Below are 25606 nucleotides of genomic sequence, written 5' to 3' on the forward strand. Positions count from 1 at the left end.
TGGCGCCCAGCGGGGGGTCTTGCTGCTGAGCAGGTGCTGAGCGGCACGCACAGGGTCAAGGGCCGAGCGTGTGGGCCCGGGGACGGTCAAGCGAGTGAAGTTCCGTAACCAAATGCGCCCGACGCAGCTGCTGGGGTTTCTGACCTGAGAGCAGATCCTACATGCCGGTCCCCGTCCCCCTCCAGGCTCGATGTGCAGCCGCCTACCCTCCTCCTCGTCCTCCTCACTCACAGCCGGGCCCAACCAGCTGCAAACTGGCTGGAGCCGGCTCCTCCTACACCCACCTTCTCTTCCTTCCCCACTCCTGACTTCCCACCACGTCTCTCCATCCTTCCAGGCTCAGGGCGTGCCCAGATTTCTGTGACGTCTCAGATCCAAGGCCACGGAGCCAGGTCTCCCTACCTTCCCGATGCTAAGTGTGTCCCACTCATTTGGGCACTTGCTTGTGTTTTGTTCTGGGCCACTTCCCGTGAGCTCGGCGGCGGGCGCCTTTCTGCCACAGCCAGCTTTCCCGCCGCCTTCCCACGACACCACGCGGGGAGCCCAGTGCGCTCGCCACACTTGCGTCCACGCCCCGGAGTCAGCCCGGCTTTTCCCACTTCTGGGTCCGGGTCATCGGATGACGCCAAGGCCAGACGCCCAGAAAGGCACACACGGTACACCGGTGCTGTTGCCGTTTCATGGGGCCGCTGAGGAAAACAGCGTCTAGAAAGACACTGTCGGGGAGAACGAGGGAAGTTTGAGAAGCCCCGCGGCACGCGTCTGATAGAAACTGATCTGCCAGGAGCGGCATCGTGCGAAGCCACTTACTTTCGACCACACGCCCTCCTGCATCACCGCCCCTCTCCCGGCCCCCGGAAAGGAAGTGCCTGTTTCCAGGCAGGCTTTGCCCTTGGCAAGGTACGGGGGAAACGGACTCGACCTGGTATGTTCTTGGAGCCCAGATCGTAAGAAGGTAATGTTGCCGCGCCGTAACTTTCTCCTGAAGCCTTGAGCGGGGGGGCGATGAGGGGCCGTGAAAACATGCCTGAACCGCGCAAGGTGAGGGGGGTGCTGTTTCCTTCCCCACAGTACACAGAGCCTTCCAGATGAAGAAGAGGGGGTTGGGTAATGGATTTTGAGCTAGAGGTGGACTGAGAGTGCCTCACGGACTTCACAAGTACGAACGTCACAAGACTTCACAGTATGAACGGTGGAGTGAATCATGTTAAGGGTGAAAAATCAGCCTTTTATCAGGTGGAGTCAGCACTCTGCCTCCAGTTACTGGGTCAGTCTTTCAGAAAGGCAGGATGTCAAGAAGCACGACTATCTCGAGAGAGAGGAGTGTAAAAGCTGGGAGAAGCCCTATGCTTCCCACCCTCAACCAGAACCTTCAGATGGGAGGAGAGGGAAAGAAAGGGTCTAGAACCCAACCTCCCCCCCCGACCCCGCACCCCACCACTCTGGTGCCCTGACGTCTGGCTTCTCAAAACTCCCTTCCAGTTAAGCAGCTCAGAGATCACTGGGCTGTGGTATCTCCACCATCTGATTTTCCAGGCCTGGTTACGTGAATGACCTTACTTATCCAGTCATCAGATCCTGGGCCCACTGGGTACCCAGCACAGTCGGAGGTGCTGGGATATGGCAGTGAGCAAGCAAATTCCAGCCGGGGAGATACAAACGCACGGCCACAGAAACACGTAACTTAGAAGGTGGCTGTCAGTGCCGTGGGGACAGCAGGGGACTGTTGAGAGGGGGGCGAGGCTGATCTTCCAGTGGGGGTGCTCACAGGAGACCTCTCTGGCTGTCGTGGGAGTTTAGCGTGAAGCGCACCGTGACCTAATTGAATGTGAGCTGCTAGAAGGTGACCGCTGCCAGACGAGGGGCTGGTTTTGTCCACAGGGGTGTTTCCAGGGCCTACAGCTGGGAACACAGTTAAGAGGTGACAGGCTGCTGTCGGGGGAATAATGTCATTAGGTTCAGGGTGGAGACCAGAGAGCGGGCTGTGTGATCAGCCAGGGAGAGGGCAGAGGGCGGTGGACATGTGGAAGTGTGTTGGGTTCCAGCGGGTGGAACAGACAGGGTCTGTGGATGGGCTGGGTGGGGTGCAGGACAAGAGAAGGTCAGGGAGAGATTCTGAGGTTTCAGCCTGAGTAGCTGGGGTGGACGAGCTGGGAAACATGGGGCAGGGAGGGAGGTGCGGATGCCGGGGGGACGGGGGCGGGGGTTGGCACGTATTTGTCAAGTGAAGGGATCCTGCAGTCCTGGCTTGGACCCATGCAGTGGTAATGGTGCTATCCCACCTTGGCCTTCAAGCCTCCCCCTCCCCTGGCACCACAAGCCACTCTGTCCCCAGGCCCTGCCCCACCTCTTCTCTCCCAAATGCTGCTGGTCATTCTCCTTAAAACACTTTCCCGCTCAGTCACCATGTTAGGTTTCAACGCCTTCCAGGTGCTTGGCAGGACAAGAAATTGAACTTCACTAGGTCTGGAAGCAGCGATAGCTCAGGATTAGCAAGCACCATTAGCACCTGGATTTTGTTCTCTATAAACTGCCCACAGGGAGGAAAAACAGCCCTGCCGCTAAATGTTCTCTTGCACCACACGGAGCCTGGAACCATGGAGCGTTTATGCCCGACTCCCAGTTACCAGGGAGGGAGGAGCAGGTAAAACCCCACCCCCATGAGCACTCACACGCTCAGAATGTGGGACCTTCCGCAGGGCAGAGGCAAGAAGGGAAAAAGGGTGAGAGGGGTCTGTTCTAACATAAGAAAGACTTCTAGACATAACAACCAAATGCAGTATATGGACCTTATTCAAGTCCTGATTTCAACACTCCAAACGTTACAAAAACAAAAACAACTAAAGACAGCTTGGAAGCCATTGGAGAAATCTGAATCTAGATGGTATAACATGATACTAAGAGAATGTTAATTTTGATAGTGCGATAATATCGGGGTTATGTTTTGAAGGTGTACTTATTTTTTTTCTTTAATGTTTATTTTTGAGAGAGAGAGAGAGAGAGAGAGAGAGAGACAAAGCATGAGTGCAGGGGGCAGAGAGAGAGAGGAAGACACAGAATCTGCAGCGGGGCTCTGTCAGCACAGAGCCCAACATGGGGCTTGAACTCCTAGGCTGTGAGATCATGACCTAAGCCAAAGTTGGACTGAGCCACCTAGGTGCCCCAAAGTTGTCCTTATTCTTTATAAAACATGCCTTGTGATAATCTGGAGTGGTATTTCATGATCTACAAGGTCTGGGATTCACTTTATAGATGTCAGTATGATGAAAAATTAAGTCTAGGTGCTGTGAATATGGGGAATCCTTACACTATGTCCTCTAACTCATATTTATTTAAATGTTCCATAATAAAAAAGCAAAAGGAAACAAGTTCCCTCTTCTATAGAAGAGTATGTTCAGGAAGCACTGAGTCCAGGGTCAAGGGCATTCCCCCAAACACCTTAGTCCTGCCTCAAGCATTCACTGCCGCTTCTCTAGACGCAACAAGGAGAGAGAGACAAAGACGAAAATCTTATGAAGATACCCACGTGTAAAATGTAGACCAGCCCTGCAAATGGATTTCTGGTTTTTTCATTTCTGAAGGAGATGAAGATTAAAGTACAATTTGAAAATAGTTTGCATTTCAATGCCACTCTATTAAGCGATGAAAAGGTCTAAAGTTCTCCAGAGTATGAAAGCCGTCACTTCTCTGCTTTCCTTTGCTTGCTCCGTGGAGTAGCAGTTCGCTCTCAAAATCTCCGCTGTTCCGCTGTTCACGCTATCCCTGAGTCAAGTTCCCAGGCCTTGAGGCCACATGGGGGTCAGTCCATGGAAGTTGGACCCCTGAGTTTCACCCCTTCTCAGCAGAGTGACTTTGGGGAGCTCTTCCCCCCATCTCAGTCTCCTGATGTCTAAAGTGGGGACAAGGCCACCAGTAGGCTGTGGCAAAGCTCTCATGTCAGTGGTACATAAAAGCCAGGTGACTTCTTGTTAATGGTTATTGGCTGTGGACGATGTTTCCGACCTTGATCAAATAAGTCTTGCTAAGTGCTTTCTCTGCCAGGTCTGGGCATTGCAGGGTGGGCTGGGAGGAAATCCTCCAGGCTTTCCCCCAGAACGGAACCACCAAGCGAAATGGGGATTTATCAACACCTTGCAAAGGGTCTGGCTGACAGCAGACTCTCAAGGGCAATAGACTCTTACCTGTCTCCTCCATCCAACCCTGGATACACAGACACCTCTCTGTTTACCTGATCCAAATCCTAGTGCCCTTCAAGACCCCATCAAACCTCCCTCCTTTGGAGAGCTACTCCAGACCCCAAATTGAAGTGCCCTTGACTTGTGAACTACCTGGTCTCTGTGCCTTCCGCTTAGCGGTGGGAGGTTCATATGCCTCTGGGCTCTTTTATATCCTTGAGCTATGACTAAAATGTGTTTTTTAAATTGCCAGAGGTGGCTGAAGCTCAGACTTCTACTGCCTGCTCCTAAGGTCTCAGTCAGAGTGGTCCTCCCAGAATTACTTGCTAAGTTGTTTTAAAGAAAGAACGGTTTCTTAAAACCAAGAAGTATGAAGGCCATGGTCATATTCTGAAGTGTTGACCTTCCCATATGCACAAAGATGTTATACCCTTGTTAAGCCTCAGGTCCAAATGTTCTCCTTGAAGATAAGAGTCCTTTCCCTACATCCTTGAATGGAAGTTCAACTTTGCAAGCTGGGTGTACCCTACACCCGTGTGGGCGAAACCCACATTCAGCACTGGGTTTCTGCCAAAGAGCCTGGAAATAAGGCGCAACCTGGTGCTCTCACGGTAAAACTGTAAAAACATATACCAAGGGACGATGCAGGCATGTACAGAGTCACCTTAAAGAGAACCAATGGTTTCCTGGCCAAGACTCAGATACCAGCTTCACTTAAAGAAATGGATACAACTGTAGGAAGAATGAATCAACCAGAGGCATGCTGGTCATTCGGGAGTGAGGCCTGTCCACATGGCAGATACACCTCTACCACTGCATACCCATCCAAATCCCTTTGCTGAGATTGCAAATGTACTCCTCTACCTCCTGAGTGTAATCTGAACTCAAGTGCAGATCAGCTTTCAGGGTAAAAATGTATTGATCAGCAAATGTCAGCATTCACTTAACCTTATTGTCTCCATTGAGAAATAGATTAACTGCATTCTAATTTTCCTGCATAAGTGTATCAGAAGATTGCTTAATATTAGTCTGTTAGAGCCCGATTAAAATAATAATAAATCAGTGTCACAGCCTAACAAAGTGAGGATTAGACTCCGGAATGTGGTAACTATTCTGAGTACAATCAGCCTACGCGGAAGACCATCCCTCATCCTGCTATCTCTGGAGCTCCTCTCCAAACAGCCATTTATTGTGGCCAGGGATTTTCACTTACAGCTCACCCACGGGTCAACTGTGCACCCCACTATAGTTCCCCCTGCCATCCACTGCCATCGCTCCAGTCCCCAGTCCTGCTTTGCCCACGTCTACTGCTATCCACCCTCTTTTCCATTTTCAGTGGTGCCCTGTCACCCCGATGACCTTCTATCTGGTCTGTCTGCCTCCAGTGTCACATGCTCCTCTCATCCAGCCTGTGCCTGATGCCAGCTTTACCCTGTCAACACCCTTGTTGGCTCCCCACCATCCGCAGAGGCAGGGAGACTCCTTCACGAAGTCCTCCTGCTTGGCTCACCTCATTAGTGCACCTCTTCCTCCCACACACCTTGAGCTCAAGTCCAAGTGAATTACATGCTATTCCTGGAACTACCTAGAACTCAGTACCTACCCCAAGGTCTGGCCTCTTGCTCAAGCTCCTCTCTTGGCCCAAAGACCCTTCCTTTCCAAGGCATGTCAAAACCTGATCTGTCCACCAGGTCTCTGCTCACCTGAGCTCTGCCCGTGAACTTGTCCTAGATGCTACCCAACCCCTCTGTCAGAAGTGACCTGTCTCTCTTCCAAGTCCCCCCCCATTTAGGGACTCTGTGCTGATAGTACAGCCAAGTCAGACGGACCTGATTTGAAATCTCACTCCATCACCTACTAGCCTTATAACATCAGCATGTTACTTAACCTCTCTGGCCCTCAGTTTTCCCTGTAAAAAAGGAATAATGTAATATCACTCACAAAATTGTTGTCAGCATTAAGTAAGACTAATGTTTGTAGAAGGACCTACAGGTAGCAATGGCCAGTCAGCCTGATTCTCTTCTTTCTCACATTCCAGAGGCCTGTTTGGCTGGTATTTCTCCCCCCAGAGAACACACATTCCCTCGAGGGAGGGTTCGGGCTTTGCCCACTTTGTCACTTTACTGCCTACGGCACACAGAACAGGGCTTGTACGAACATCAACAAATATGTCATTCATCAACCTGGGGAACAGCACGAGTTTTGGGTAGGAGAAAATTCACAAAAATCCAGATTATGTCAAAAGTCAGTTAAGGAAGGTAGAGTCCTCAAGCCCATGACATTTTTTTTTTTTTAATTCTAAAAGCAACATTAAGAAATTACTAATCACTTTGAGAGCATCTAAAGCAAATTTTAGAATCTACTTAAGATAAATACCTGCTCTTAATTTTCATCTCTTTGCTGTCTTCGCTCACTTTCCCTTCATCGAAATATAATTCGGCTTATTTTCATGCCTCAAATTTGCTACCCACAGAGAAATACGTATAGTGTAATTTTGAAAAGGATAAAAAAATTAAGATGCTAAAATATACACAAATCCAAAAATAATTGTTAGGGTCATGTGAAGGAGAGGCTGTCTTGGGATTGTTTTTTAAAAAACCTTTTCTTCAGGGCACCTGGCTGGCTCACTGGGCAGAGCATGTGACTCTTGATCTCGGGGTCATGAGTTCGAGCCCCATGTTGGGTGCAGAGATCACTAAAAAAACAAACCTTAACAACAACAAACCTTTTCATCACATGAGACACTCCTTCTCTCAGCCTAGGACGCCACGAGGTACTTAACTTTGTTTCTTTAATACAGGACCAACTTTGGTGGAACGACGTTTAATTATCGAGAATAATGTATAAATTGGTTCTTCTTCACGCAGAACTGATAAATGAGGCTGCCAGATAGTTCTGAATCTATCCTAACACCAGCTGTTTCAAGTGAAACATCTTCCTAGTGTTTTCAACAAGTTAATATTCTGTCCCTGTTAAGGTTGCCAGATAGAACACAGAGCGCCCAGTGAAACTGAATTTCAGATAAACTACAAATGCTTTTGCAGCATAAGTATGTCTCCTGCAATAGGAAAGGAAAGAGATGGTGAAGTACGAGCCATGGGCTATCCGGGGCGAATTCACACTAAAAAATTACTCGTTGTTTATCCGAAATTCAAATTTCACTGGGCATCCTGAATTTTTATTTGCTCAATCTGGCAGCCTGAGCCCTTAGCAAGCCGGCAGTAGCCATGGCAACGAGCGATGATGAGGCTCTAGAAAGGCAGCTCTGGGATGGACCGGAAGCTCTCGGGGCTGACCAGCCTCGACGGTCCCACGGGCTCTCATGATCACCTCGTGGAACCCTGACAGCCATCCGGGAGACGGGCTTGCCCCCATCCCCCTTTCCAGATGACAAGATGCAAGGTCCAGGGCCCCCCAAGGTCACAGATCTGAGGGAGCAGGATTCCGGCTGCCATCTGGAATTCCTGGTGGTCGACGGGAGAGTTTTCTCACCTCGCTGATCTCACGAATATGCACAACACGTGTTTCTTTGAATTTTAGCAATTGTTAAATAATAAGCCTGTCTTCAATTATATCCCAAACTTTCAAAGGTCCCCGAGAAATCATTTTACTGGGGTTTGTCTGAGCTTTACCTAATCAAGTTGGAAAGCCAGTGAGTGGCACAACGATCCGTCACTAAACCCTAATTGCTCCCCGGCCCTGGGGACACCAAGGCCAAGAATTAAGAGGCTTTGCTGTCTGTGAAGTGTCCTAGGTAATCCCCACCAGCTCTGACTGCGAAGGCTACTTCCTGCAGGCAAGCCCAAGGCTGACACGAGGGCTCCGGCATCTGGGACTCACGAGATGCAAGGTAAGGGAACCCAGCCCAGGTTGACTGGGGGATGGAGCGCGGGGTGGCGGGGGGAGGGTTGGGGAGACAGTGGAAGGACACAGAGGGATGGTGCAGGAGGTGAGGGGGGGAGTCAAGGAACGAAGGCAGAGGGGAAGCACACATCGTGGGCAGGCGGTGAGCAAGGCTTGTCACACGCCGTCACCCATTACCGAGCGCCAGGGTCACCTGTGCGGGCCTGGACTCCATGTCACATTTTTATCAGTCCTGAGATGCTATTTGTTCTCGTTTTCACATGCCCGAAGGCAGGGCATCTTACGGTCAGTGGCGCAACTCGGCGTAATCGCAGTGTGTCTTTTTCTTGCTTAGAGATACCTAAGTCATGATGCACGTCACAACTGGTGACATCTTAGATTCTGTGAAAGATAGGAATTTGAAAAAAAAAAAAACTGACCTTAGGAAGCCGATGTCCTTTAGACAGGCTGCATCTGAAATGCGGCCGTGTGTTAGAGCAGTGCCAGCGGTCAGGGTAGCAGGGAGGAAGGGAGGGATGAACAGGTGGAGCGCTGGGGTGTTTAGGGCAGCAAACTGTTGTGAACGATACTGTCATGGCCCATACATGATATTATGCATCTATCAAGACCCAAAGAATGAACCCTGATGTCAACCATGGGCTTTAGTGAACACCAGCATATCAGCACGGGTTCATCAACTGTACCAAATGTACCGCACTCACGCAAGATGCTAATGATAGGGAAACTCCGTGTGTGTGTGTGCGTGTGTGTGTGTGTGTGTGTGTGTGCGTGCGTGTGTGCGTGTGTGTGCGTGCGTGTGTGTGCGTGTGTGTGTGTGTGCGTGTGTGGGGGGGGGCCAGTGGTGGAAGTGAGGGTTCCATGGGAACTAACTGTGCTTTCCACACAGTTTTCTGTAAACCTAAAACCATTCTTAAAAAATAAAGTCTATTAATTAAAACAAGCCAGGGTGAGTTGATCCTTTTATATTTCTTTTTATATTTCTTCCGTAAAAAAAATGTTACAGGGGCGCCTGGGTGGCTCAGTCGGTTGAGCGGCCAACTTCAGCTCAGGTCATGATCTCACTGTTCATGAGTTAGTTCGAGCCCCGAGTCGGCTCTGGGCTGACAGCTCGGAGCCTGGAGCCTGCTTCGGATTCTGTGTCTCCCTCGCTCTCTGCCCCTCCCCCGCTCATGCTCTGTCTCTCTCTCTCTCTCTCTCTCTCTCTCTCTCTCTCTGTCAAAAATAAATAAACATTAAAAAAAATTTTTTTTTAATGTTACAGAAAACACATAAACTATTGTTTATGTTTCTGCCCTTGCCGGTTTCTCTCCCGCCTTTCAGCTGGTGTGAGTTCTCCGTGGCCCATCAACAGCAGGCTGATGAAACACTTTGTCATGAAGAAAGCAAACAGAGGTGCTATCAGATCCCTGGCTTTACAACGCTGACGGAGAGAGGAGAAAGACTCTCCACTCCACCTTCACCTCCAACACATCAAATCTCTGCAATCATGGGGACGCGAAAGGGAGATCAGCAGCTGCCAAGCCCCAGTAGGTCCAAAAGAAAAAGGAATGATATAGACATGACCTTAAATATCCATCTCTCGGGTAAAGGCAAGCGGAAAGGAATCAATTATTATGAGAGTCAATGGCTTTGGCTCTTGGGCCATAATTTGATCTATTTAACGAATAGATAATATAATCTAAGGTCATAATGGTAGTCAAGGCTTGTTATTTGTTCTTGACAAATATACCCAGTCTTCCCAATCTAGATTTCCCACGAATAGAGGTCTATTAGACTCACTGCTACTTCTGGTATTTAAATCTCCCAGCATCATTACATTGGTTTCTGAATCCCTAAAGAATATAATACTAACAAGGCTAATGACCAGGTTCCAGGTATAATAATGTATTTATTAAGTGCTTGTTACGGGCTATGGGTAGTGGCAACGTTTACAACATTATCTTATTTAATGAAGTAGTTATCGTATAGAACATGAAAATACCAAAGTATAGAAGACTTGAGTAGACACACAGGGTCACACAGCCAGACTCTACCTAGGCCCAGTGGACTCAAATCCCACACCTTTTTTTTTTTATGTTTATTTATTTATTTGGGGGGAGGGGGAAGAGAGAGAGAGAATGCACAAGGCAGGGAGGGGCAGAGCGGGAGGGAAAGAGAGAATCCCAAACAAGCCCCATGCTATCAGCACAGAACCTGATGTGGGGATTGGTCTCACAAACTGTGAGATCACGACCCGAGCCAAATCAAGCGTCAGATGCTTAACTGACTGAGCCACCCAGGCGCCCCTTTGACCCCCCACACTCTCAAACACTATGCTGTATGAAAATTAGGAGAAATATGTAGAACAGTAAAAATTTGGTAATTAAGAATGGAAAGAAACTAGGACAATTATACCATCACAATATAAACTCAAGTATAGGGAAGTAAGTCTATGACCAAGGGAGACAACCCCCCAGACCACTGAAGTTAAGATAACAAGTGGCAGAAAGAAAAGAGGCCAAACATCTCAAATACAAGTGGAGAGATTTTCCACTTCTAGTAGTTTTTTTTTTTAATGTTTATTTATTATTTTGAGAAAGAGACAGAGTGTGAGTGGGGGAGGGGCAGAGAAAGGGAGACACAGAATCCGAAGCAGGCTCCAGGCTCTGAGCTGTCAGCACAGAGCCCAACGCGGGGCTTGAACCCATGAGCGGTGAGATCATGACCTGAGCCCAAGTCAGACGCTTAACCGACGGAGCCACCCAGGCACCCCCCACTTCCAGTAGTTCTGATGGCTGGTGACACTAGAGCCAGACAAGATTAAAGATGTGTATATATTTTCCCACCTGTCATAGTCCTGGAGACATTGATTGAGTCATTAGAGTAAGGACACAATCAAGGTTAAATTGCAGCCGTTTGACTGTTGTCGATTGACATTAAAATATCAATAACAAAGATTTTTGTCAGATGTAGATTAAGGGAACTAAGAGAGTGCATCCGCATCATCCCAGTGGGTAAAGATGTAGTTTCCGAAGAAGAGTTCCAGTTAATGTGGACAAAATTAGACCCCGACGGGGTTATTGTGCTCACGTTAAGTTCAAACTCTGGAGTCAGCACAGACTGGGTTTGATTACTGACTCCACTTCTAGGTGACGACTTCGGGCAAGTCATTTGTTTTTCTTCAATCTTGAAAGCTGAAATGATGCTTTCAGCTCAATGCCCACAGCCTAGGCTATTGTGACCAGCGCTATACGGGGTCTGGGGTGGTGCACTGCTCTCCTACCTGGACTCAGAGTCACATTATTCCTCCCACATTTCCAATGTGTCTTTCTTCTCTCTCCTTTGTTGCCTTCTTCAAAATGATCAGAACACTCTTGGCTCCTGTCTTCTCTTAGATTTTATCTGGTATGTCCTTAGTGTCTTGACAGCATTTTGATACTTTGAAGAAGATTTTCAAAAATATTTTTTACTCAGTATAAAAATATTTAGGTTGGTTTTAATTTTTAGGTTAGGTTTCAGTTTTTAATCTTTCTTCTTGCAGAAGAAGAGTGGGCAAAATACCCTAAGTGGCCATATTGAAAGTGGCTCAGTTCTCTTCAAGGTAGTTAGCTTTTCGAAGCCCCAGTGTCTCCATCTGTAAGACGGGGATGATAATGAGTGTCTACAGCTGTGTTGTCCAGTGGCTACACCAAAGGGAGGTATGCTGTAGGTGTATACACTGGGGTTTAAAGACATAGAACAAAGAAGAGAATGTAAAATGTCTCAATATTTTCTTATAATGGTAACATTTTGAAATGAGAATTTGAATGTATTGTGGTGGCAAGATATATTATAAAAATGAATTTCACCTGCTTCCTTTAATTTTTTTAAATGTGGTTACCAGAAAATGAAAGATTGCCTATGTGGTTCTCGTTAGACTTGTAATGGACAGCTCTAGTCTAAACGTTAGAGCTCCTTAGCATCTTGCAAAGACCCTTTATGAGCTGCTCCCATGTCCTTGGTGAGCCTCACTGCCAAACTTGGTCACCATTCTTGTGTGTGTGTATCTGTTCTCCATAAGACTGTTATTTGGGGGAAGGAAACACTTTTTTTCATCTTTATGTTATCAGACTTGGTGCCTACTACAGAGTAGAAGGCCAGTGAACATTTGAGTAATGAATGACTGAAATACTTTCCAAGGTAAGTCATCTGATACTCTTTATTTTTTTAATGTTTATTTATTTTTGAGAGAGAGAGAGAGAGTGTGAATGTAGGAGGGGCAGAAAGAGAGAGAGAGAGAGAGAGAGAGAGAGAGAGAGAGACAGACAGAATCTGAAGCAGGCTTCAGGCTCTGAGCTGTCAGCACAGAGCCTGACGTGGGGTTTGAACTCAAGAACTCCAAGATCATGACCTGAGCTGAAGTCAGAGGCTTAACTGACTGAGCCACCCAGGTGCCCCTGTGATCTGATACTCTCAACTTTCAGATGGGAACACCTCTCCTGACTTCTGGTTTCTCTAAGCGAACACTTGCCCTTCCAACAGCCCTTTACTCACCTGACCCAGGAGAAGTGGGGTAATTTACATGACTGGTGAGTTGGGGAAAGTTAAACCGGAATTCTTGACTTGGCTCTGCATTCCGTCTGAAACTGAGCATTCCTCTACTCTCCAGGAACTGCCGTCTTTGACCTTGGGAGGCTGCTCTGGGCCAACACTGCTTGCCCAATTCTGGGGCTCAGTCAGCGGGCCCGTTTGGCTCTTACAAAGCTACAGCTTCCAAGACAGGCTCCATCAGGGACACAGGAAATATTCTGGCCACCATCCTCCGTGTCTCTGCTTATATTCAGAAAAATAACTGAGCACAGTACTATGTATCAGGACCTCTTGGAGATCATCATCCTCGAGGTCCAAAATGACACAGATCCTTTGCTCCAAAGAGAATATAATACAATTTAATTTGACTACGCTGGAAACATTATTCAGAGCTTGAAGCGAACTCCCCATTTAACTCAAGATCAAGTTGAAGGGTAACTCAAGACCAGAAACGGGCTATTATGTTCAGGGTAAGATTCTGGCTTTCTCTTTCCAATGTCAGTCTTCCCAAATAAAGGGGGGAAAGCAATTAGCCAGAGAAGACAAGCACTGTAGGACCACGACTAGAAGGCAAACTGGAATAAACACTTTTCAAGCCAACATTCATCGTGTGATGTGTCCTGCAAAGAATACACGGTCATTCCCAGGTCTAGAGCCACCTCGAATTACAGGGATTTCGTGATCGTTAGAAGTAACACCTCGTACAGCAACCAGTCATCTTTGAAAGGCCAAAGAAGGTTTGTAGAGTGCGCTCGATGTCACCGTTCACTCAGCGTGTTCGTGGTGTGTGCAGCCAAGGCATACTTGGTAGGACCTCCTTAAAAGACTCAGAGGTTGACAAGAAACCCTGAGATAGGGGATGCCTCAGTCGTCTTTCTTCTGAATAGAATACAATTCTAGGAAAGTCACCCTCTATCTCTCAGATCCCCAAACTTCACATGCATGGAAACTTCCGACATGGGGACGGTTAACACTCCCGACGGGCTCATTCAACACACACAGTCACTCCCGATTGCCTCTTCTTTGCAGGTGCAGTGGCCAGTGGGCACGTCGATTCTTTGCCATCAGGCGTTAAGGCAAGTCCAGAATGTGACACTTCTCAAGGTTTACTCCAATCACATCTTCCCTGAAGCACTGTGATCACGTGAAGGCTCTGCTCGCTCTTGCAGAGTGACCCGTGCACCCCACTCGTACAAGGTTTCACGATTCACGTGCTGCTACACGTCTTGATAGTCAAGAGCCCTTCCAGGTGTCAGTTTTAGGACTAGCGTAGCTTAACAGACCTTAACAACCAGTCACAAAACAGAAAGGTCAGGCTTCTTGGCTGGGTTCACCATCGTCAAACACGTTTTCTAGGAGACTGAGAAATGCAGCAGGTAGGGACATGGTAGGTTACACCGTGGACACTGAGGGCTGAATTTTTACCCACATTTAAAGCAACATTAAGAAAAATCCAGGAACTGGTGAGTCCAGGAGTCTGGAGGGAAGGCGGGAGAAAAAAAGAGAAGGGAAAATTTCAAAAGACGGAAGGAAGCGGTCATGTCACGTGCAGTAGGGAAATCACATCAAATAACACATGGTGACTGGGCGGGGGGGCATCACCTCTGACAAACTGGACCTGGAGGGGAGGACATAGGACCCCAAATAGGTCTGAAGCAACAGATTGAGGGGAAGACGAGAGTTAAGGGCCAGAGTTCAATTTAACGTGTTAAATCCTAGAAGCAAGGAGAGGAAAACTGGCAATGTGAGTGTCGGGAGGGTTATATCAGGATACAGGCACTGAGCAGGCTGGGTGGCCGGCTCGGAAATTCAGCCATGAACGAGAAAAGCAAGCATCTGTCCTCTTAGACCTTGCACACTATGGAGGTGACACTGGGGGAGCAGGGAGTGGTGCGCACATTACGGGAAAGTTTGGCAGGTGAAGGGGAGTATTGGAGGAGGAGGCGGTCAGGGAAGTCACCTGGGAGGCAGTACTTGAGCGCCTATGATGTCGTCGGTAGCCAGGGAAGGGTCTCCAGCACAAGGGACAGAAAAGGCGAGTCTTGCCAGTGGAGTGTGCACAGAGAATGCAAGTCCCTGTGGGAGGGTACAGTGACTGAAGCGCGAGGTGTGAGATGGGAGTGGGAAGAGGGAGTCAGTGGACACAGGCCAGGCCAGGCCAGCCTCAGAAACCACTCACTAGAAGAACTTTGGATTTTACTATAAATGTGATGGGAAGCCACGGAAGGGTTTCAGCCCTGGAAGGACTTCATTCACCTGGTGTGATTTTAAAGATGGTGTGAGGCTGGAAAGTGGGAAACGGAGAGGTTGGGTTTCCGACTAGAATATGACTCTGTTTCTTCAGATGGGAAGAGAAAAAGAGTGGAAGTTGGGGAGGGGAGCTTGTGGAACGTAGGGTTCAGGGCGGTCCAGTCGCACCAACGGACCTGTGTCACAAGCCTCTTCCAGAAAAGCTGATCACAACTGGTCCAAAGCATGCAGACTTTACCCACACCCAAGAACACTTTCCCATACTCTGCCCCACGGAACCCCAATTCAGGAACACTATTAGGTGACATTAACAAGTGTTTGGGGAGATCGGCATTCAGGGAAACAAACAAAAAAAAAGACACATATCAGTGTCTTCACCACCAGCCTTCTCAGGACACAATGTGCTGATGAGACTTTTCAGAGACGGGTCTTGGCACCCACCTCCTGACCTCACACTACGGCGCTGTTAAGGAACTAGTATTCCAGAAACCGTAATCCCTGATGGAGTAAGTGTACCCGTCTATCGTGATTTCTTAATGTTTTGTTTCATGTAATCTTGGCAAAAAGTCTCAATGTCTAAACCTGGTTGCCCCATCCTCTGGGAAATCTCCCAGAGTACCAACCCAGCTCCCTCCTGCCTCGGCAGGCAGGCCTGGATGGAGGTACTGACATGGACTGACTCACGTTCCTGTTTTTATCTCCCAAACCAGGTCTGGAGTTTCCCTGCTGCTCTTAACCCAGAGAGGTCATCTTGCAGAAGCTCCCGGAAGGATGGGGACACGTGCGGGGGGGGGGGGGGGGCAGGGGAGGAGAGCCTCTGATGACCCAGCCCCTTCTCCCAGTGAGATCATGGCGGAGGGCACCGGCCAAAGGGTTAAGTGCCTGCGGGCCCTCAAGTTCTGGGAACACCTGGGCTTAAGCGGAGATCGCACAATCAGCCAATATTCACTAGTGACTGATTGAAATTTGGTCCTGGCCTCACCGTCACCAACCTGAGCAATCCTGCATAGTTGACCCAAATTCAGGCTAGCAACTTGTTAGCTCCTTTTTAACGTGCTGTCTGTCGGGGAGGACGTATTTTCCGCTTCGGTTTTTAACCCCTGCTCTTCCTCAACGTCCACATCTCTTTCTTCCTCACTCGTCGTGTATTTTGTACCTTTATGGTTGTCCCTCCCCTCCTTCTCTAACGACTGAGCATACTTCCATTGCAATTACTGACACGCTGATAGAAAAGTTCTGTGTTTCTCGTTCTTCATTTTAAAAGTGGATTAGGTACAATGATTTACATACTCTTTCCAAAATGTAATAAAAGCCTAGAGATTACACAGCTTGCTTTGCATCCCAGTGTGGCCACCAGACGGCTTTTCTCTCTCCAGCAGTGGTTTTTCAGCTGAGAGTGCCATTTGGCCACGTCTGGAGATATTTCGGGTTGTCACGACTAGGGGGTGGAGCACCACTGGCATCAGGGAGTTGGGGCCAGGGTGTAGCTAATCCTAAAACGCGCAGAGCAGCCCTTGTGACAAAGACCTACCCGGCCCCAAATGTCACTAGTCAGCAGAGGCCGACAAACCCGCTTTATGACCGTCGACAGTGAAAGAGACGGGCCGGGTTGGCCACACAGTTTTACGGTTGGATCTGGATCCGTAATTGCTTGGTCTGCCTTGAATTCTAGCTCCATTGTTTACTGTCGTGAGACCCTGAACAGGCTATTTGACTTTGCGGAGCCTCAGTTTCCTCCTCTGTAACCGATCTGAGGTTTCAGTAAACTAGCACATATAAAGGACTTGGGACGGTGCCTGGAGCATTTGCAGACTGTTGTTTTGTTTTGTTTTATTTCCTTTTCTTGGGCAGATTGTGTGCATGTTAACAGAAGAAATGACCCAGAACTCATCTGTGTCTGTAAATGAATACAGAATTACATAGCTTGTTAAGGAAAAGATACCTTACATTATCCAACACTTTATATTTTAAACTCTAGAAAATCCTCAAACCCTCACATACCGGAATTCCTGCTAATATTAATTCATTCTCTGAAGTCCTAAAACTTGTTTTTGAAATCCATGGTGCAGTAGGCCTTTGGAACAGATTGTCTACATTCTCCACATGGCTCACTGGCCTAGGACAGAACATCTGGATATGACATGCCTAACAATGCAGGTTTTAAGAAGATTCTAGTTGGGTAATTGTAGAGAAATTACAGAAAACATTCATTGGTGTCTCTTCTGCATAAATGATGCGTTACGAGACCATGCATCAGACTTGCACAAACATATAAAACCCTTCCTGCAGGACTGCGAATGTTTTGACCAGGCATTCGTTTGCCATTTCCTCCATGCATCTCCTTGTCGCACTCCCCCCTCCTACTGCTCTTTTACTGTTCAAAGCACAGGGCCAACGAGGCCAGAGTGAAGGTCTCTAATCCCACATGGGCACCGTGGCTTCGTTCCAGCCATGGGTCGTGTGATAGCAGGCTTCTGTGTTAACTTGTCTGGGCTGCGGTGTCCTGTTATTTAATCAAACCCGATCTAAATCTAGGTGTTGCTGCTGGGAAAGGGCTTTGCAGACGTGGAGATTATTATTGTTTTGTTTTGTGTGGGAACCTGACTGGTGCCGTTGAACACACCAACCCCTTACTGAACACAGTGGCTGGCCAAGAGCCGGGGAGGGATGGCCACATTCATCACCACCACTGGAGAAACTGCCTGGGTTTATGCACTAGGCAAATTCTTGCATGAAGAATACATACCCCTTGGGGCACCCGGGTGGCTCAGTACGTTAAGTGTTGGACTTCAGCCCAGGTCATGATCTCATAGTTTGTGAGTTTGAGCCCTGCATCGGGCTCTGTGCTGATAGCTCGGAGCCTGGAGCCTGCTTTGGATTCTGTGTCTGCCTCTCTCTCTGACCCTCCCCTACTCACTCACTCTCTGTCTCTCTCTCAAAAATAAAAAAGTTAAAAAAAAAAAAAAAAAGAACGTATACCTCTTGGCCTCCAGGAACATGAACTTGCCTTTTAAAATCTCGCAGGACCACCATTCTTAAAAAAATTTTTTTTTAACGTTTATTTATTTTTGAGACAGAGAAAGACAAAGCATGAACGGGGGAGGGTCAGAGAGAGGGAGACACAGAATCTGAAACAGGCTCCGGGCTCTGAGCTGTCAGCACAGAGCCCGACGCGGGGCTGGAACTCACGGACCATGAGATCATGACCTGAGCCGAAGTCGGCCGCTTAACCGACTGAGCCACCCAGGCGCCCCGAGGACCACCATTCTTGAGCACGAGCACAGTGACAGAGAGACTGAGGAAAAGGCACTAAAGAGTGTTGCCGGGAAACCCAACTTTGAATTGGGATGACTCCAGGCATAATGGGGAAGGAGGAAACAAGGAAAGAAAGAAAAAGGACAGTCTTCAGCTCTGCATTTAGACCCTGTAAACCTGTATCACTTCCATGAGAAAATCACACTAGAATACTGCTAATAATATTAGTGTTAACATTTATATATTTACTACTCATATAGAAGGCATTCAGTAAGTGTTATTAAATTTTTAATTAAGCTCCGTGTACCAAATATTACAATAAAAGATTTACAGGCCAGGGGCGCCTGGGTGGCGCAGTCGGTTAAGCGTCCGACTTCAGCCAGGTCACGATCTCGCGGTCCGTGAGTTCGAGCCCCGCGTCAGGCTCTGGGCTGATGGCTCGGAGCCTGGAGCCTGTTTCCGATTCTGTGTCTCCCTCTCTCTCTGCCCCTCCCCCGTTCATGCTCTGTCTCTCTCTGTCCCAAAAATAAATTAAAAATGTTGGAAAAAAAAAAAAGATTTACAGGCCAGTAGGTAATGGAGCGGGCTGATTCAGAGAGTATTATCTTCTTTTTTTTCTTTTTTAACTTTACTTATTTATATTTTGAGAGAGAAGGAGAGAGAACGTACAAGTGAGGGAGGGGCAGAGAGAGAAGAAGAAAGAGGGAATCTCAAGGAGGCTCCACACTGTCAACACAGAACCCAATGCGGGGCTCAAACTCATGAACCTTGAGATCATGACCTGAGCGGAGATCAAGAGTCGGACACATAACCAACTGAGCCACTCAGGCGCCTCTAGAGGGTCTTTTCTTAAACAATATGCCATTCCATCCCCAAATAACTGTAGTAAAATTCTAATTATCTGAGAAGATTTGCATTCTTTTTCTCTCCTTCCATCTCTGTCCAGTGTCTTACCAGCCTAGGACTGGACAAGGAGAGAAAAAGAAACACGTGTCTTTAAGCATGACAGTGCCACATAATCTCATGTTTTGATTGCTGAAGAATACTTCGAATTTATCTATGCCTATTGTCCTCTTCAATAATCATGTTTATTATGCTGACTGGGTATACCAGAGGTCCCTGCTTTCCTAGTAAAGAATGAGGGACAAAGTCTTCCAAAACATACCAGAGGGGACTCTCCAAACTCATTTTATGAGGTCAGCATTATTCTGACACCAAAAACAGACAGGAATGCCATAAGAAAAGAAAAGTATAGGCCAATATCTGTAAGGAACATAGATGCAAAAATTCTCACCAAAATACGAGCAAACCAAATTCAACAACACATGAAGAGGCTCATACACCATGGTCAAGTGGGATTTATTCCAGGGATGCAAGGATGGTTCAACATCTGCAAATCAATCAAGGTGAAACACCACATCAATGAAGTGAAGATAAAAATGATACAATCGTCTGAATAGGTGCAAAAAGAGCATTTGACAAAATCCAACATGAATTTATGACAAAAAATCTCAACAAAGTGGTTACAGAGGGAACTTATATAAGAAAGGCCACATATGACAAGCCCACAGCTAACATCATACTCAACAGTGAAAAGCTGAAAGGCTTTCCTCTAAGATCAGGAACAAGACACTCTCAGCACTTTTATTCAATAGTAGCACAAGTCCTAGACAGGGCAATTAGGCAAGAAATAAAAGGCATCCAATTGAAATGGAAGAAGTAAGGTTGTCACTGTTTAATAGACAGGATATTATATTTAGAAAACCCTAAAGATTCCATCAAGAAACTGTTAGAGTAAATGAATTCAGTAAAGTTGCAAAATACAAAATTAATATAGAAAGATTTGTTGCATTTCTTTACAGTAATAACGAACTATCAGAAAGAGAAATTAAGAAAACAACCCCATTAACAATTGCATCAAAAAGAATGAAATACTTAGGAGTAAATTTGACCAAGAAAATGGAAGTGAAAATATACTGAAAACTACAAGACATTAATGAAAGAAATTGAAAAAGAAACAAATAAATGGAAAGCTATTCCATGCTCATGGATTGGAAGAATTAATATTGTTAAAATGTCCATGCTCCCCAAAACAATCTATAAATTGAGTGTAATCCCTATCTAAATTCCAATGACATTTTTCACAAAACTAGGACAAACAATCCTAAAATTTGTATGGAACCACAAAAGACCCCAAATAGCCAAAACAATCTTGAAAAAGAACTAAGCATTATGCTCCCATTTTTTCAAACTATATTACAAAGCTGTAGTAATTAAAACAGTATAATATGGGCATAAAAACATAGATCAATGAACAGAATAGAGAGTCCAGAAACAAAGCCATGCATATACAGTCAATTAATTTATGGCAAAGGAGCCAAGACTATGCAATGGGGAAAGGACAGTCTCTTCAATAAATGGTGTTGGGAAAACTGGACAGCCAAATGCAAAAACAATGAAATTGGACAAGTTTACTATACCATACATAAAAATTAACTCAGAATATATTCAGACTTGAAACCAAAGAAGTCCTAGAAGAAAACATAGGTGGTAAGCTTTGTGACATAGATGTTGGCAATGATTTTTTTTAACTGACACCAAAAGCAAAAAAAAAACCCAAAAAACAAAACAAAAGCAAAAACAAGCAAGCGGGATTGCATCAAACTAAAAAGCTTCTGCACAACAAAGGAAACCGTCAAAAATATGAAAAGGCAACCTACTGAATGAGAGAAAATATTTGCAAATCATATATCTGATAGGGTCTAATATCCAAAATATATTTAAAAAAATACTCCTGTAACTCAACAGCAAAACAAACAAACAAAATCTGATTAAAAAATGGGCAGAAGATCTGAGCAGACGTTCTTCCAAAAAAGACATACGATGGCCAACAGGTAGATGAAATGATGCTCTACATCATTAATCACCAGGAAAATGCAAATCAAAACCACAACGAGATATCACCTCACACCTGTGAGAATGGCTAGTATCAAAAAGACAAGATAACAAGTGCTGGTGAGGATGTGGAGAAAAGGAAACCCTTTTCCCATTCTTGGTGGGAATGTAAATTCGTGCAACCACCGTGGAAAACAGTATGGGGGATCCTCAAAAAATGAAAAATAGAACTACTGTATGATCCAGCAATTCCATACTTCTGGGTTTCTATTTACCCACAGAAAAGGAAAAAACTAACTTGAAAAGATACATGTATACTCATGTTCATTGCAGGTTTATTTACAAGAGCCAAGATACGGAAACAACCTAAGCGTCCATCAATAGGTGAATGGGGAAAGAAGATGCGATGGGTGTGTATTTTACTATTATTATTCACCAATAACATTTTTCACCAGTAATGTTATTCACCAATAACAAAGAATGAAATCTTGCCCTGTGCACCACCACACATGGACCCCAAGGGCATTATGCTAAGAGGACTAAGACAGGGAAAGACAGATATCGTGTAGAATCTAAAAGTAAATAAACAAGCTCATAGAAAAAGAGAATGGCCAGAAGTGGAGGGTTAGAGGTGGCAAAAATGGGTGAACCGTTTCAGTTTGTTTTTTAGTTGAAATATACTGAACTTAGAAAATGAGTAAAAAAAAAAAAAGTATCAGGGACGAACAAATGACATGTTTAATTCGAAGGAGGATCCATCTGTTCTGGGCCATTTGGCGCACGGCCATCACATGGCTCTAGTCTCTGAGAAGGGCATTCTATTTGGCCATACGACCTATCCAAGTTCATAAACATAGAGATCTCCCACCACCTCGCTTCAGAACGACTCCCTGTCACAGTTCGGTTCACTGCTCTCAACCGAAACAACACATCCAGCCTGGGACTGGCAAGCACGGGGCTACACCAGCTGGAGGACCCTTCCATGAGCAGAGAAAGGAGAGCGGCAGCTGCTAACAGAGGCAGCCTGTCCTCACTCTCCAGCCAGCCGCCAAGGTAACAGCTGAGCTGAGGAAGTCGTCATGAATCGGGCAGTGTTACAAAGGAAATCTTGTCCCATTGATCAGCTCGGCTTCCTCCACAATATTGATCTTCCAGGTCTTCCTGGAGAAAAGAAGCTGGCAGGGAAGGGGGGGCTGGAGGCTTTTCAAGGCAGACTTAATTCTATAGCTCATCAGAGAAGGCGAAGGTTAGGAAGTCATTCAGGAAAAATGACGGTTGGCCCTGGGGACTGGATTCATGAGCGCCACAGTCCTAAGGGAGATGTCGAAGTACCAAAAAGAAGAGGAAATTACAGGAACTGATTCCCCCCCCCCTTTTTTTTAAGTTTTATTTTTATTCAAAGAGCACTTTGGGTTAAAAATAGAACACAGAAGTAAGAAAGTCGATTGCGACAACCAGGCAAGATGGCTTTCTGCTTCTTATATTAGTCACTGGTTTTCAAGGCCACCATGTAGATTTCCCCACCATGAGCTCTACCTATGAGGTGCCAGGCACCCTGCAGACGGGCGGGGGCGGGGGGCGGCGTCCGTCCCGTGTAGCAGGGCCTCTCAAACTTTCATAGGCATGTGCACCACCTACAGATGGCTTTACGACATAGTCTTCGGTCTTCAGTCTTAGGGCTTAGATCTGCCTTTTTAACTCCAGGCTGATGCTGAGGCTGACCTAGGGGAGACAGGTAGGTGGATTACCGCACCCCATCTAGGGCCGGGTCCTGCTCTCGGCTCTTTGAATATATTAGTTCTCTTCAGTCTCTGAATGGTCCAAGAGGAAAGCCCCATAACAGACAATTAGTTAGACTCCGGTCACTGTTCACCCATAATTCTGTCCCTATTTCCATTGTTCTCAGGTGGCATTCCCAGGTTCATATTCCTTAGCCTGCCATTCCCAGTCTGAGCCTTTGAAGGTTCGTCACATGTGTTTCCTCCTCCAGGAAGCCTTCCTGGCCCACCAAACCTAGACAAGGTGGGCCTCCTATACATGCCAACACACGCTCCTATATACTTGTTGTACAAGATGTGTTGGTTATTTATCACTTTGTAACAAGTGTACCCCAAAACTGAATGGCTCAGAACTACAAGAAACACTTACTATCTCTGAGAGCTTCTGGGGTCAGGAATTATTCAAGACTGACAGGACCGAGTGGTTCGGGCTTAGGGTCTCTTGGGAGGTTGTGGTCCGGATGTCGGCTGGGGCTTGACTGGGGTTGGAGGGTCTACCTCTAAGGCAGCTGTTCACACAGCAGGCTGCCTGCCGGCTACAGACCCCAATTCTATTTACAGGCAGCTTGAATGTCCTCCTGAGGTGGTGTCAGGCTTCCCCAGAACAGGAGCAGCGGTGAGGGGAGTGAGGGAAAGGAGGAGGGGAGAGGGAGGGAGGGAGGGAGGGAGGGAGAGAGGGAGGGGCAGAAACTATACTTTTTATGGCTGAAAATTCACAGAGCCTCATTTCCATCACTCAGTTTGCTAGAAGAGAGTCACTAAGTCTAGCCAGAATTTGAGAGTTAGAAGAATTAGGTCCCACTTCTTGTAGAAAGGATTGTCAAAGACATATTTAAAAATTACCATCCTGCAGCCGGTTGAATTTTTCACAGATAGCTGCAGCAATATCTCCTATGCCCCATAATCTTCTAGAATGGGGTCATTCCTCCATCAAGAAGTAGAACAAATTCCCCACCCCTTGATTCTGAGAGGGCTGCCAACTTACTCATAACCAACAGAATACGGTGGAAGCAAGATGCGACTTTCAAGGTGAGGTGATAAAAGGCAGAGCACCATTTGCCCTGGGAGCTAGGACAGGACACTCACCTGGGAGCCCTGAACTACCAGCTAAGAAATCCTACCCCCCAGAGGCTGCCATGCCACAAGGAAGGCCAGATCACATGGATAGAGTGCCCAGCCCCAGCCGAGGTCCCAGCCAACAGCCAACATAAACTGTTAGATCAGCAAATAAGGGATCTCCCGCTCATTCTGGCCCCCAGCTCTGGAGTCTTTCCGCTGAGAACCAGACATCCTGGAGCAGGGTATAGCTGCTCCCACGGACCACTGTGCAGTTTCATGGCCCACAGAATCGGTAGGCATCACGGAATGGCTGTTTTCAACTGCTAAGTTTTGGGATTCTGGGCTACACAGCATTTAGTAACCGGAACATACTTTGCATTATAATTGTCTGTGCTCTCTCACGCCCTCCCCCGATACGCTATTAGGCTGAAAGCTTTCTAGGGCACAGAGCTGTGTCTTACTCCTTATAAAGCACCCAACATAGTGCTTGACATGTAGTAGATGCTCAACAAATGTTTGTTAAACGAATAATGAATGAATAAGAATTCATGGAATTGTGAGGCGTCTGGGCGGCGCAGTTAGTTCAGCTCAGGTCATGATCTCACGGTTCGTGAGTTCCAGCCCTGCATTGGGCTCGCTGTTGTCAGTGGTCAGTGCAGAGCCTGCTTCGGATCATCTGTCCCCCTCTCTCTGTCCTTCCCCGGCTTGCACGCTCTCTCTCTCAAAAATAAATAAACATTAAAAAAAAGAAAAAGAATTCATGAAATTGTGGCAGAATAGTTCTCATTGGCTGGAATTCCTGAGATCCACTGGATAGCAGTCCTATAGTAGAGTTACCACCATTTACCAGTCCAGCTCACGTGCCCATCTCCCTGCCCCTCGCAGAGTTGGTGTTCCTTCCTTATCTTCTCATCCCACCCTTCTTTTGACCTTCTAAATTGACCCCGAAAGCATTTAATCAGGACTCCTTCTGCTTCTATGCAAAGACTTGCATACTATTAGCATAAATAAATAGTAATAACGATCATAAACATGGCTGTGGCCTCAAAGTCAAAAGGTACTTCCATTTATTTATTTATTTATTTATTTACTTACTTACTTATTTATTTATTTATGAGAGACAGAGCACGAAAGAGGGAGGGGCACAGAGAGGAGACACAGAATCCCAAGTAGGCTCCAGGCTCAACACGGGGCTGGAACTCACGAGCTGTGAAATCATGACCTGAGCCAAAGTTGGGCACTCAACCGACCGAGCCCCCCAGGTACTTCCATTTAATTTTGATTCTAGGGTAAATGTTTGGAAAACAATTTTAGGATTCTGGAGTTGATTTTACCTTCTCAATTCCAAATATAGGGGCTGGAAGATGTGTTTGAAAAGATTAAATTTATAGGGGCGCCTGGGTAGCTCAGTCAATTCAACATCCGACTCTTGATTTCAGCTCAGGTCATGATCTCACAGTTCGTGAGATGGAGCCCTGCATTGGCTCATAGCAGGCGTTGGGTCTGCTTGAGATTCTCTCTCCCTCTCTCTCTATCCTTCCCCAGTTCAAGCGTGCACACATGTGCTATGTCTCTCTCTCTCTCTCAAAATAAATAAAAACATTTTAAAAATTAAATTTTTTTTTCTCAGTTGCATTCAGAGGAGTTGAATGCATTTAATCCTTACGTTAATGAATGTATAAAAAGGGGATTGTGTGTTTATTAACATTTGTGTGTCTTTCTACATATAGAATATATTAAAATATATATTTCTACATAAGTATAGAATACATTAAAAAGTTT

General features: G+C 46.5%; 1 protein-coding gene across 8 annotated transcripts in view; it reads right to left on the bottom strand.

The window, feature by feature from the left end:
* Positions 1–25606, bottom strand: part of AGPAT4 (1-acylglycerol-3-phosphate O-acyltransferase 4) — a 128153-nt gene that overhangs the window by 40536 nt on the left and 62011 nt on the right. The window contains exon 1 of one of the 8 annotated variants that reach the window (XM_058735850.1): positions 19387–19511. The exons of 6 other annotated variants lie outside the window; for them this stretch is intronic. In XM_058735850.1, coding sequence (XP_058591833.1) covers positions 19387–19438 — 52 coding nt within the window. In that variant the 5' untranslated portion in view covers positions 19439–19511. Of the gene's footprint in view, positions 1–8216; positions 8389–19386; positions 19512–25606 lie in introns of those variants that run through there. One more of the 8 variants, XM_058735851.1, reaches the window with a different exon arrangement.

The sequence above is a fragment of the Neofelis nebulosa genome, chromosome 6 (assembly GCF_028018385.1).
Source record: "Neofelis nebulosa isolate mNeoNeb1 chromosome 6, mNeoNeb1.pri, whole genome shotgun sequence".
Classification (NCBI taxonomy): Eukaryota; Metazoa; Chordata; class Mammalia; order Carnivora; family Felidae; genus Neofelis; species Neofelis nebulosa.